Consider the following 12172-nt stretch of genomic DNA (forward strand, 5'->3'; position numbering starts at 1 on the left):
AGCCAAGACTCTTCCTTGCATCTAGTCCCCGCTAGTGAATATACAGTCTAGCAGAAGGCCTCACCTCCACCTTTAAGAGCTCAAATAGTGATCTAGTCATAGTCAGAGCTATATCTCAGAAGAACAAGCCAAGACCTAGCTCAACTTAGCCTTCTCTGACCTGGGGTTTGGGAACCCAGTTGCGGATTTTATAGCTAGCAGATCTAAATGTAGCTCTGTCTTGGTCCATTATCTTCAGAGGACCAAAAACTACTTAATGAAATAGGTATCAAGTGAGTTCCTGTTTAGTATTTTAATTTTTATTTTAAAAATAATTGTACAGAAAAGTCTAAAAAATATATTTCTACCACATACAGTGAGCTACTTTTAAATTTTCTGTTCTATTTGTTCTACGTCTTTTGTTTATTCATCAATTAATTTAATGTATAAAGAAATACATATGTTTAAAGAAATGAGTAGGGCCTGAAAAGAATTAAGAACAATTAAGCAATTAAGAGTGCATGCTGTTCTTGCAGAGGACCAGAGTTTGGATCCCAGCGCCTACATCAGGTGGCTCACAACAGCTCTATTTTGGCCTCTACAGGTACCTGTACTCACATGCATATACCCTCCCCTGTGCCCCTCACACACAATTGCATAATTACAATTGTTTTAATCTAAGTAAAATATGTTCCTCAAAAGAAAATGTAACAGCTTAAAAAGAAATGAATAATCCCATGTCTAATACATATGAAAATAAATATATCTGGTATTTGTATAGGGTTTTGTTTAGTAATTTAAAAACAAAATATATGAAAATACCATTTTCATACCAGACATCTGTATTATCTATCAAATATCTTTACCTTTTCTAATGAAAGAAATTAAAAAATTAAAAATAAAGGTAAACATTCTTTTAATCACGAGCCCTGCTCTCCTCTTCCCTCTCCCAAGATAAACACAGAAGAAATTTAGAGCATTCTTCCTAACCTTAGCATTTTGGGACTCTGGGAAGTTTCAGGTGTCTGTGACTTCTGATAAGTTACATTTTGTTTTATTTTCCAGACAGCGTTTCTCTGTGTTGCCCTGGTGTCCCGGAACTCACTCTATAGACCAGGTTGGCCTCGAACTTGCAGTGATCCACCTGCCTCTGTCTCTCTAGCTTTGGGACTAAAGGTGTGCTTAAAGCACTTACAATATAGCAAAAACTGTTCAAATTCATCTACTCGTCAATAGATCCCTATCATAGAAGTATAATGATTCCTATCTTACAAATAAAGAAACCGAGGGGCTAAAAGGTGAAGCCAATGGCATGAAGCTGAGGTCGGGATCAAGCGCAGCTCTATACTGTGTTCTTATGCGTCGGCAGTTACGCCCCTCATGAAGCAGGAACCAGAGACCAGATTTGATTAGAAGATGAAACAGAAAGAGCTACATAGAAACAAATGAACCAACTTTAAAAACAGAGCACATGCTGTTTTTACAATCACGTGCAAGCTGGATTCGCGTGTTACCTGTGCTTGCTCTTAGCCAGAGGCTATGTATTATCCTGAAACTTGTCTTTATTCCACTCCATGGTGGGGGACCCTTGACTGCACTCTCAGAGAGATCCAGGACTTCATTCGGTTTAAGCTCGTGTCTCTGATGAACCCCTAGATTGTCTCAATATCTACATCTACACAAGGCTGCAGCAAACCCCCTCCTCTGGTCTCACTGGCTTCTCAAGGATTCTCACAAGAAAGGCTTCAGTTTGGAAGCTAAGATTTAAGATAGGATGGCGTTAATCCGGGAAACTGCCAAATCTACCCAGGGCGGGAATTACAATTCCTCCCTCCCTCCCACAGGGTTTATAGTCAATCTCAGTTGCCCCCTGCAGGCTTTGCAAACACAAAGGAGCTCGTGGATAGTGGGCAGAGTTTGAGAACCGTAGCTGTCTTACACAGGGACAGTTAGAGGAGGAGCAGGGATTTCAGTTAGAATTATTTGAAGCTACAAGGAAGGAAATCACACCCATTTGAGCTTCCCACTCACAAGCGTGGTCTGTTTCTGCCTTCCTTGCACCTCTGTAGGCCTAAAGAACCATTTTTAATTTCTCTATCAAGTCTTGGCCTGTCATTAAGTGATTAAGCCCATTCTCATTTGCTACAATTAGGCTGTGATCTTTCCCAGTAACTTTTCTAATTACTTGCTGCCCGGGTAGTAAGGTTACTAGTCTTTGTGCGTGTGTCGATTTCACGCTCAGCTCTCTTGTGGATCATTTTGTTTTAGTTCGATTCCTCAGTGTGCTGTCTTGAGACAGGGTCTCACTAAGTAACACTGGCTAGCCTGGAACTCACGGAGGCCCACTTGTCTCTGCCTTCTGAGCGCTGAGATCAAAGGCGTGAGATCACATTTTCTTTTAGGTGCGTGGATGTGGTTTTGCTTGCATGTATGCACCACTCACATGCCTGGCTTCTTGCAAAGGCCAGGAGACGGTGTCATATTCTCTGAAACGGAAGGTACAGATGTTTGTGAAGTACCATGTAGGTCCTGGGAGTTGAACCCCGGGTCCTCTGGAAATCAGCCACTGAGCTGATTCTCACTGAAGTAACCACTGAGCCATCACCACAGACTCTTAGTAGGGTTTTAAATAGTTTTGCTGCAGCTGGCTGACCTTTATCCCATTTCATTTCTCTTATTGCACGCTCACGTCATCTTACATCTCTGTTGCATTCTGGGACTCATCTTCGTTTTCAAATAAATCTCTGGCCACTTGTCTTCTTTTGAGAAATGTCTATTCAGGCTCATTGCCCAGTTTTAAGTAAGGTTATGTTTGCTTTCCACTGCGTAGTGTGCAGGCCTTGTATAGTCTGAAGACGGAGACTAACCCCTGCCTAATATATTATGTGCAAATATTTTCTCCTAGCATGTGAGTTATCCTTCACTGTTAAAAGCAGAACTGCCTGAAAATGCGTCACTCCCAGGAACTCAGCAGCTTGCACTGCTTTCTGCAATATTCAGTGACAGTTACCAACTCACCCCAAGTCAGGTTAGCCAGGGTCAGGAGCTCAGGAATAGTGTCTTGGCACACGACATATTCTGGAGAGTACGGATCTGTTTGAACATCCGCATCCCGGTAGTCCGTCTGAGTGCCCACAGTAGACTTTGAAGGGATGATGGTATACTTGGAAGATTCAGGAGAAAAAACAAATGGTTCTATCCTAGGAGGGTAAAATTAAAGGTTGAAACTCAATGTGAACATTTAGAACACTACAGAACCAGGTAAAAACAAGTCTTTGGGCTTCGTTAAGACTCTTCCCCCTTCAAATGCTCACAGAGTCCAGCATGACTACGTGTGTCAGGAGTTCCTAGAGAACAACCGTGTTGCTCTCACTGGTACCAGGGCAGTGAGTGGACATAAACAGCTGGATCTCCTCACAGAAGCAGCTGTGTGCTGCACAGCCAGAGACGGCTCTCGGGTGGGGGTGCTGCATCTCCAGGTCTCGATTGCTCAGCATCGCTGCATTCCCTGCTGCATCTCTGATCTCAGTTATAGCCCAGCTTAGCTGTGTCTTTGCACAGATGCAGAGGACAGAATGCTCGCTGAAGGCACCAAGCACCAGGACCCACTTGTCTTCGTGGATGATGGCTCTTTAATCAAGGCTGGAATAACGCAGTGAGCATGTGGGAGAGTTAGCAAACCACCGCCACAAAAATCATCTGCAGGGACACTGCAAAAGCATCAACAGAAAGTATAACTAGGGGGCCAGTGGAATAGCCCAGTGGGTAAAGGCGCCTGCCAACAAGTTTGATGACCTGAGTTTGATCTCTGGAATTATATGATAGAAGGGCAGAACGGATTCCTGCGTGCTGTCCAGTGTCACACGTGCTCCCACACCCACATACAAACACTCCCCCCAATAAATCAGTAAGTAAACGTGCTTTTCTTTTGCTAGCAAATGTATCCTGGTATCCAGTACTGGGATATAGGGACATGGTGAGCTGGAGGCCAAGTCTGGCTATATAGAAAGAAGTTGTCTCAAAAAAAAAAATGCACAAGTGAAAATATTTATACTGAGGCTGGGGAGGTGGCTTGGGGGTAAAAGTGTTTGCTGAACAAGTCTGGTGACTTGAGTTTGATGCCTGGAGCCCACTGCAGGGGCATGTGTCTGTAACCCCAGAACCCCAGTGGAAGATAAAAAAACAGAGAAAGAACCAGCAGGGAGCTCAAGGGCCAGTTAGCCTAGAACACAGTGCATAGAGAAAGACCTTCCCTCGGCTAGCCTAGAACACACTGCACAGAGAGACCTTCCCTCGGCTAGCCTAAATACACTGCACAGAGAGACCTTCCCTCGGCTAGCCTAAACACACTGCACAGAGAGACCTTCCCTTGGCTAGCCTAGAACACACTGCACAGAGAGACTGTCCCTCAGTTAGCCTGGATACACTCACAGAGAGACCTTCCCTTGGCTAGCCTAGAACACACTGCACAGAGAGACCTTCCCTCGGCTAGCCTGGACACACTCACAGAGAGAGACCCTCCCTTGGCTAGCCTGGAACACACTGCACAGAGAGAGAAACCCTCCCTTGGCTAGCCTGGATACACTCACAGAGAGACCTTCCCTTGGCTAGCCTGGAACACACTGCACAGAGAGACCTTCCCTTGGCTAGCCTGGACACACTCACAGAGAGAGACCCTCCTTTGGCTAGCCTGAACACACTCACAGAGAGACCCTCCCTCAACAAGACAGAAGGAGAGACCTGACTCTCAAAAGTTGTCCTCTGACATACACAGACTGGCATGGTACATGTGTGCCCACACTCACACACATAAATAGAAAGAGAAATGGACAGATAAGAGCACATGGAAAAACAAAAGCCCAGAATAGCCAAAATAATACTGCACAATAAAGGAGCTTCTGGGAATGTCACCATCCCTGTTATCAAGCTCTACTATAGAGCTACAGTAATAAAAAATGACTTTATATTAGCATTAAAACAGACATATGTCTGATACTTTGACCCACTAGAAAAATTATTAAGCTTTAATATTTTATGTAACACTATTACTCAGACCTTGGCACACCGAAAATCACCAGAGGGATCAGGTAGGCTCCTGACTGTGGTGGTTGGTGGTTTATAGGTTGCAAAGCGCTGATCTTGAGAACTGCCTTTTTGAAGTAAAAATGAAGTGAATGATGAGAGAGTTGAGAAATAAAGTCACTTACTTGGTTGGCGCTAAGACAACATTGAGCGGCAACTGTTGAAGGAATGGAAGGAAGGGCCTGGGAGGAACAGGAAAACACGTGTGAGATTTTCGTACTGGCTCAACCTTTCTTCTTACTTAAATATTTCTTCCTTAAAAAAAAATCAATGGGTTTGAATAAACTAAATAGGAATGAGTAATATTCAAAGTTTTGTGTCTACAAAACCACTGGAGATGCTCTCATTTAAAACGCAGATTTCCAGCTCTGGCCCAGGAGATGCAGCCAGGATCTGGCACAGCTGGTTACTCTCTGTGAACGCTGGTATCTCCTAGGCAGCCATGTTCTCAGGAGAGTCTCTGCACTCGGGCTTCAGGTACCTGTTAGTCTCCAGCAGCTCCTCAAGTTCTTAAGACCTTCTGAGATGACCAAGGCCTTCATCTAAAGCTTCCCCTCCTGCTGAGAACCTAAGAACTTGCATCTGTTATAGTTAAGAAATTAAATCTCTTTAAAAATTATGTTTTTTTTTAAGTATGAGAACATCTCCGTGAGGAAATGTTTATGTGTGATAAAGTAGATTAGAAAGTCACCTTTGAAAGGAAATTAATTCAGATGTGGTATCAAGATTATCTTCCAACCCACGGTTGGCAGGGATATCCTCACTTGAGGTTGGTCTGCCTTGAGAATATGATTTTCACAGGAGTAGCAGTCATTGATGAAGTAACAGCTTTGGGCTAGGTTTGAACATTTGCAAGTATTGTCTGTCTGGACGCTTTTAGCAATTTCTCCTACCCGGTGCTTCAAGATATGTGTTATATTTGACTTCATTTGATGACAACGTTTTGCTATCAACTATCCATCCTTCGTTGCCATGGGTCCTCATCTGCCCTCTTGTATGTCTACTGTGAAGATTAGGTAACATCCAAGCAGAGAACTGACCATGAGGGCTGGCATGCTGCCCCCACCTAGGGGTGACAACTGCTGCCACCACCATAAAGACAGCTCCTCAGAGCCTCAGCCTCTAACATTTCTTACTCTTCACTTCCTACCTGTCAAAGAATTTATAGCGATTCCGTCCAGAAACTTCCGGATCTTCGTACTCTTTCTTGGGCATCTGGAAGGAAGCATCCACCCTAAAATGAAGCAGAGAAATGCATTCAAGCCATCCTCTCTACATGTTGTGTTTCTGTGAGTAGGAACAGAGCTGAGCTTAGCGGATCTGGTAAGAGGAAAAGTCAGAGTTGGGAAATGAATAGATTTATAAAATCCCTAATATGAAAAGGCCATTTTTAATAAAAATAGCAAAATTTCAAAGACTAATTTCATGCCCTGTCTGGGCTACATTATTATTTATATTAACTTACCATGACTTACTTGTCATTTAAATAATTAAGATTTCAATAGATTTATTTTTGAAGGTGATTTACTTGTAAGTACAAAAACAAAAATAAAAAAACCAAAAAAAAAACCCACAATAGTTTAGGTTCCAGAAGAAAATATCATTTTTTTATTTTTTATGTGTATTGGTGTTTTGCCTGCATGTTTGTCTGATCTTGGTGCTACAGACAGTTGCAAGCTGCCATGTGGGTGCTGGGAAATGAACCCAGGTCCTCTGGAAGAACAGTCTGTGCTCTTAACCACTGAGCCATCTCTCTAGCCCCAAAAAGATCACTTACAATTTCTAAGGAACAACAGACTGGATCATCCCTGGCTTTGGTGGTGAGCTGTCCTTTAACATACATGTAAATATGCATGCCAACCTTCTGAGAAACTTTTAACCATATGTAAATTTGGTTTAATTGTATGTGTAAATATATATAAAAGAATGATCACATATACAGCTAATATATTATCATATTTATTATATATAAACATATATTTTAGAACTTATTTAATATATTTACATGTTTTGCAAATAATTATAAAATTCATGTATATTAATATATGGTTAATAAATATAACCTACATATGTATAAAATGTATGGCTTTTGTTTCTTAATCAGTTTTATTTTACAAAGAGGGATTTACATCACAGTTATAAGTTTTCAAATCATGCGAAATAATAACAATATTTAAAAAGTCAATATATTCATTAAAAACATGAATATATTTTGGAGCAGGACCCCCTGATACTTACGTAGCACAGAGTCGAAGGACTTCTTTGTGCCTGGCTTCTTGTCCCTTCCATTCTCGACTGACACACGACGGGACAGGATCTGACTTGCTCCAATACATGGAATATCGTGGATGATGAAACAGGTTACTGAACATGGACCTAAAGTGGGGAACTTTTCTCTAATGTTGGGAGGGTGAGGCAGAGAGGAAAAGGCCAAAATTACATGGTCACATTTTCTAATACAACTTAATTATGTTGTAAGTTTTGTCAAAAGCACAAAACAACATATCTAGCACCAGAGGAGGAGTTACTAGTGCGTGCACAGACTATCTTTAAGAGGATACTCAAAGCCGGGCGGTGGTGGCGCACGCCTTTAATCCCAGCACTCGGGAGGCAGAGGCAGGCGGATCTCTGTGAGTTCGAGACCAGCCTGGTCTACAAGAGCTAGTTCCAGGATAGGCTCCAAAGCTACAGAGAAACCCTGTCTCGAAAAACCAAAAAAAAGAAAAAGAAAAAAAAAAAAATAAAAGAGGATACTCAAAAGGCTGGCAACCGTATTTATGTGACAGGCGCTAGGACTGTATTATTCTCTACTGTATATTTATGTGACAGGCACTAGGACTGTATTATTCTCTACTGTATATGCTTTTCCACTACTTAAATGTTCTAGCCCAGGCACATACACAATTTCCATTGACTTAGCTCTGTGTGTGTGTGTGTGTGTGTGTGTGTGCGCAAGCATGCATGTGTACATGAACCCAGGTGTCCACAGAGGCCAGAAGAGGTCATCCAATCCCACAAAACTGCAGTGACAGGCAGCTCAGTTGCAGGTGGTTGTGAGGCACCACACCTGGTTGCTGTAAGCTGAACTCCCATACTTTTGCAAGAACAGCAAGCACCATTAACCTCCAAGCCATCTCTCCAGATCAGTTTATGGGTTCTTTGTTTGCTATTACTTAACCCCTGCAATGAACTACGTGTCCTAACAAGCCTGGCCCCTGTAATGATGGTGCAGTAATTCCCACAGTACCCCCAATCCGGATTAATCGCTCTGATTAGTGCAGTAGCCAAACCTTGTGATTCCTTGTGATTAGGTTATGCTAGTTGATAATTAGACTTACCAGTCTGCTTCGAATCAGGGTGGCTTGGATATTCGCCTGTGCATGGTCTCGCTCACTCGACACAATGAATAATGGGTCTGTAAAGCGGTAGAGTGACGTAGAGATTAAAGTACGTTTACACCTCCAGGGAGAATCCTGTGCAAAGAATGCAACTTTCTCCCCCCTTATCTCTCTCATCTTTATTTTTTTTCTATTTTTAATTGAAGATAGATTTTTTTTCATACAATATATTCTGATTCTGGTTTTCCCTCTCCAGATCACCACCCCACCCAAATCCACTCCCTTTCTTTCTCTCGCTTTAGAAAACACACAGGCACCTGAAAAAATAATAATAAAATAAGATAAAATAAAAGCAAACAAATTGGAATAAGATAAAACAAACAAAGAGAAGAAAAAACAAAGGAAAAGCACAAGAAACATATACAGAAGCAGACACACACACACACATTTGCTCACACAGAAATTCCATAAAAACACAAAAGTGGAAGCCATGATAAATACGCTGAGGATATTTAGAGGAAACAAAGGGTGGATAAATTTGGGCACCGTTTTCCATGTTCGGTGCACTGGAAGGATGCAGATATCATGACATCTTGAGAACTGTAGACATGGTAAGAAAATATTGTTTCTAATAAGAAATAAATATCATCAGTCATCTTTAGAATTCATCCCTCAGATTTATAAAGACTCTGTTGATGATGGGTCCAAGTTATCTCTCCAAAGATCAACAACTGATTAACCCTTTCCTGTAAGTACCTGCTCCCTGGCATATCTTCAGTGATGAAGGGTAACGGTGACTGGGTGTGTTATCTTATTACGATTGAGCCACATGAGGGATTCGAGGCCAGCCTGGTCTACAAGAGCTAGTTCCAGGACAGGCTCCAAAGCCACAGAGAAACTGTGTCTCGAAAAACCAAAAAAAAAAAAAAAAAAAAAAAAGAAAGAAAGAAAGAAAATAGTGTCGGGTTCAGGTGACAGCCTGGTTCTTCCGTGGGCAAAATCAGAGAAAGTAGGCATCACACGTAAGCAGTTGCGGTGGTTGTAGCAGCAAATCCAATAATTTAGTTAACACTTACACACCTAACATTGTGTGCTGGAATAGGTCCGAAAAGGCTACAAACATGAATGGACCAGAAATTAAGGTCCGGAGAAACAAACCACATATCATTAACATAAACTGGAGTTTAATTAGCCCTGTGGGAATCGGTGCACCAAGTCTATAAACAATGTTTTGGTAGATAAGAAGGTTGAACGAAAACAAAAGGCCCTCTGAAAACAAACGCGAGAGAAACTGGCACCACTTTACCCAGAACACCCAACTTGGAGTTATCTGGAGCCTGAGGGCAGGAAGATTATTTTCGCTGCATCTTTTATGCAGTTTGAATGCGGGCACGTTGCGTGAGTTTGCAGCTCTGCAAGTCATGTCACACTTTTCTGAATGTGTACCCAAAACCTCGGACTAGGTTTCAGGAAAATCAGTTATCAGGAAAAAAAAAAAGGTGACCCCCGCCTGTTGTTTGGAGAAGCTGAGCGCACCTGTGGCTTCCAAAGCGCCGCTGCGCGTGGTCACCTGAGTGCAGGGACCACTACTCCTAACTATGCGGTCTGGGGACAGAGGGCTAGTCCTGGAGCTATTGTATTTATTTTTATTTTTATTTTATTTTATTTTTAGCAAGCTACACCCCTACCAGGTAACATTAACTCCTGGGAGGAGTGGACAGCCCTTACCGTACAGGAAATCGTACGTTCGACTGGCGCTGCCCTTGGCCCCCAACCGCTGGCACCGGTACGGAAATCCCTGAAGCTTGGTCCTGGGCTCCTGGATGGTCACTGTGTGGCTCATGGTGCTGCCTCTTTCGTCTGGCCAGCAGAACACCAGCTATGCGAGGCTTGGTAGCTGGGTACACCGTAGCTATGGCAACCTCAGACGCACACGCGGGGTAAGGGGCGGGGCGAGTTTCAGAGGCGGGACGGCAGGGCAGGGAGGGGTGGGGGCGGGGCAGGACCTAGATGGGCAATTTGAAGAGGCAGGATGGAGTGACCAAGTAGATTTGGGGGATGCACGGTGGGCAGATCTGGCAAGATGAAGAAGCAGGATGTGGAGCGCCCTGAGGAGTTGGGAACTGAAAGGAAGGAAGGAGGCAAGAGAAAGGAAACGCTGATGTGCAAGGAGGTGGGGCTAGGAAGAAGAGCTAGGGGGCGGACGACCTCGCTCCCGCCCAACTAGGGTTTAGAGCACAAGCTGGGGAAAGGGCTACTCTAGAAAACCAATTTGCTAGTCACAGCCCTTGCCACTAGTCTCTTCTGGAGATCCCAAGAAGGTCTCGTAACCTTCTAGAAGAATTGAGTACTTTTCTGAAAGCCCCCTTTCTCAGGATCAAGGAATCCAAGCTCCTAAAAGCTGGGCCTTGGGGCAGTAACCAAGATAATATCAGCTTCAGAGTGAACTAGAATATCAGTAATCGAAAATCTGTCTCCAGGCTGCTGCTCTTCGCGTTAGAGCAGATGCGGACAATTCGGCGCATGTGTAGTAGGCTCTGCTAAGAAAAAAAAAAAAAAAAGGTCAGTTTTTGAGAATTCTCAGAACCTTGCCCACGACACATTCTTCTTTTTAAAAGAAATTTCATGAAATTTCATTCATTTATCACTTTACATTAAAAGTAACCGGCATCTCAAATCAATGACGTTGTTTGCTCATTCATTATTGGTGGTTGCAAACTGAATTGAGGGTCTCACACATGCTACAAGCGCTCCCCTACTGAGATATACTCTAGCCCAAGCTATAGATTTTTAAAAAAAATTGCTACCATCATAGCTAACAAAGTTAATACTAATTATTTTGTTCAAGCATATAGTACACATTCAAATTTACATGGTTGACTCAAAGATGTTATTTATTCTTGGTCCGTCCCACTAAAGATTTTTTTAGGCCCTCATTTTGTTCTAGAGCAGTGAGTTTCTAGCATTTTGTAATGTAAAAAACTTTCTTAAACCAACTGGGTTCTCCTGAACTACGATGATAAAGATAAGATCAATGCTAGACTATTTTTCTTATGCATCAAAATCAGAGAAATGAGCAGGGCATGTTAGTGCGTGTCTTTAACCCCACTCAAGACAGCTGTCTCTCTGTGACACATGTGTGGGACCATAATGCTTTGTTGTTCTTAGTGCTGCTGCTGTGGTTGCTTGCATTTCTACATATCTGATATTCCAATTAGCTTGAACGTTACAGCTTTTAAAATAATATTTCGCTTTAGAACGTATTTTGGAAACTTGTTGAATTTTTTTTTTTCCTGAATTTTGGGTCATGGACTCACAGCTATAGAAATCAGGGAATTTTCCCAGGCCAGGAACTTAAGGTGATAATTCAACACTTCTCTCCATTTTTAGATCTATTCCACACACTCTGTGTCTTACATTTATCTTCGAATAACTAACCAACCTGTGGTAAGCAACCTGGGAGTCCTAAGGTGGCTCCCAGGTCACCCCTTGGTGTTGATGCTCTGGTCAGCGTGTCCAGCCTTGTGACAGTGCAACCCGGCATTGCCATTTCTCTCTATGAAGATCACTCTCTAGCCACTCACAATTGAGACTTTTTAAAAAGCACACACACACACACACACACACACACACAAATACTCTTAATGTTGGGTCCTCTGCAGGGTAAAGGTTCTGGCTACCAGAGAGACAATCCAGGCCCGGCAATCTGAGTCTGATCCCCAGAATTCATGGAAAGGTAGACAGAGAGAACCAACTCCCCAAAGTTGTCCTCT

The 12172-nt window shown here is 42.8% G+C and overlaps 1 protein-coding gene across 2 annotated transcripts in view; it reads right to left on the reverse strand.

Annotated features, from left to right (window-relative positions):
* Nucleotides 1–10248, reverse strand: part of Cfap91 (cilia and flagella associated protein 91) — a 41415-nt gene extending 31167 nt beyond the window's left edge. For both annotated transcript variants that reach the window (XM_038346054.1, XM_038346055.1), the window contains exons 1-6: nt 10128–10248; nt 8400–8476; nt 7300–7457; nt 6212–6295; nt 5187–5243; nt 2998–3179 (exon numbers count right to left, since the gene is read on the reverse strand). In XM_038346054.1, coding sequence (XP_038201982.1) covers nt 2998–3179; nt 5187–5243; nt 6212–6295; nt 7300–7457; nt 8400–8476; nt 10128–10242 — 673 coding nt within the window. In that variant the 5' untranslated portion in view covers nt 10243–10248. The remainder of the gene's footprint in view (nt 1–2997; nt 3180–5186; nt 5244–6211; nt 6296–7299; nt 7458–8399; nt 8477–10127) is intronic.
* Nucleotides 10249–12172: the final 1924 nt, after the last annotated feature.

The sequence above is a fragment of the Arvicola amphibius genome, chromosome 10 (genome assembly GCF_903992535.2).
Source record: "Arvicola amphibius chromosome 10, mArvAmp1.2, whole genome shotgun sequence".
NCBI lineage: Eukaryota > Metazoa > Chordata > Mammalia > Rodentia > Cricetidae > Arvicola > Arvicola amphibius.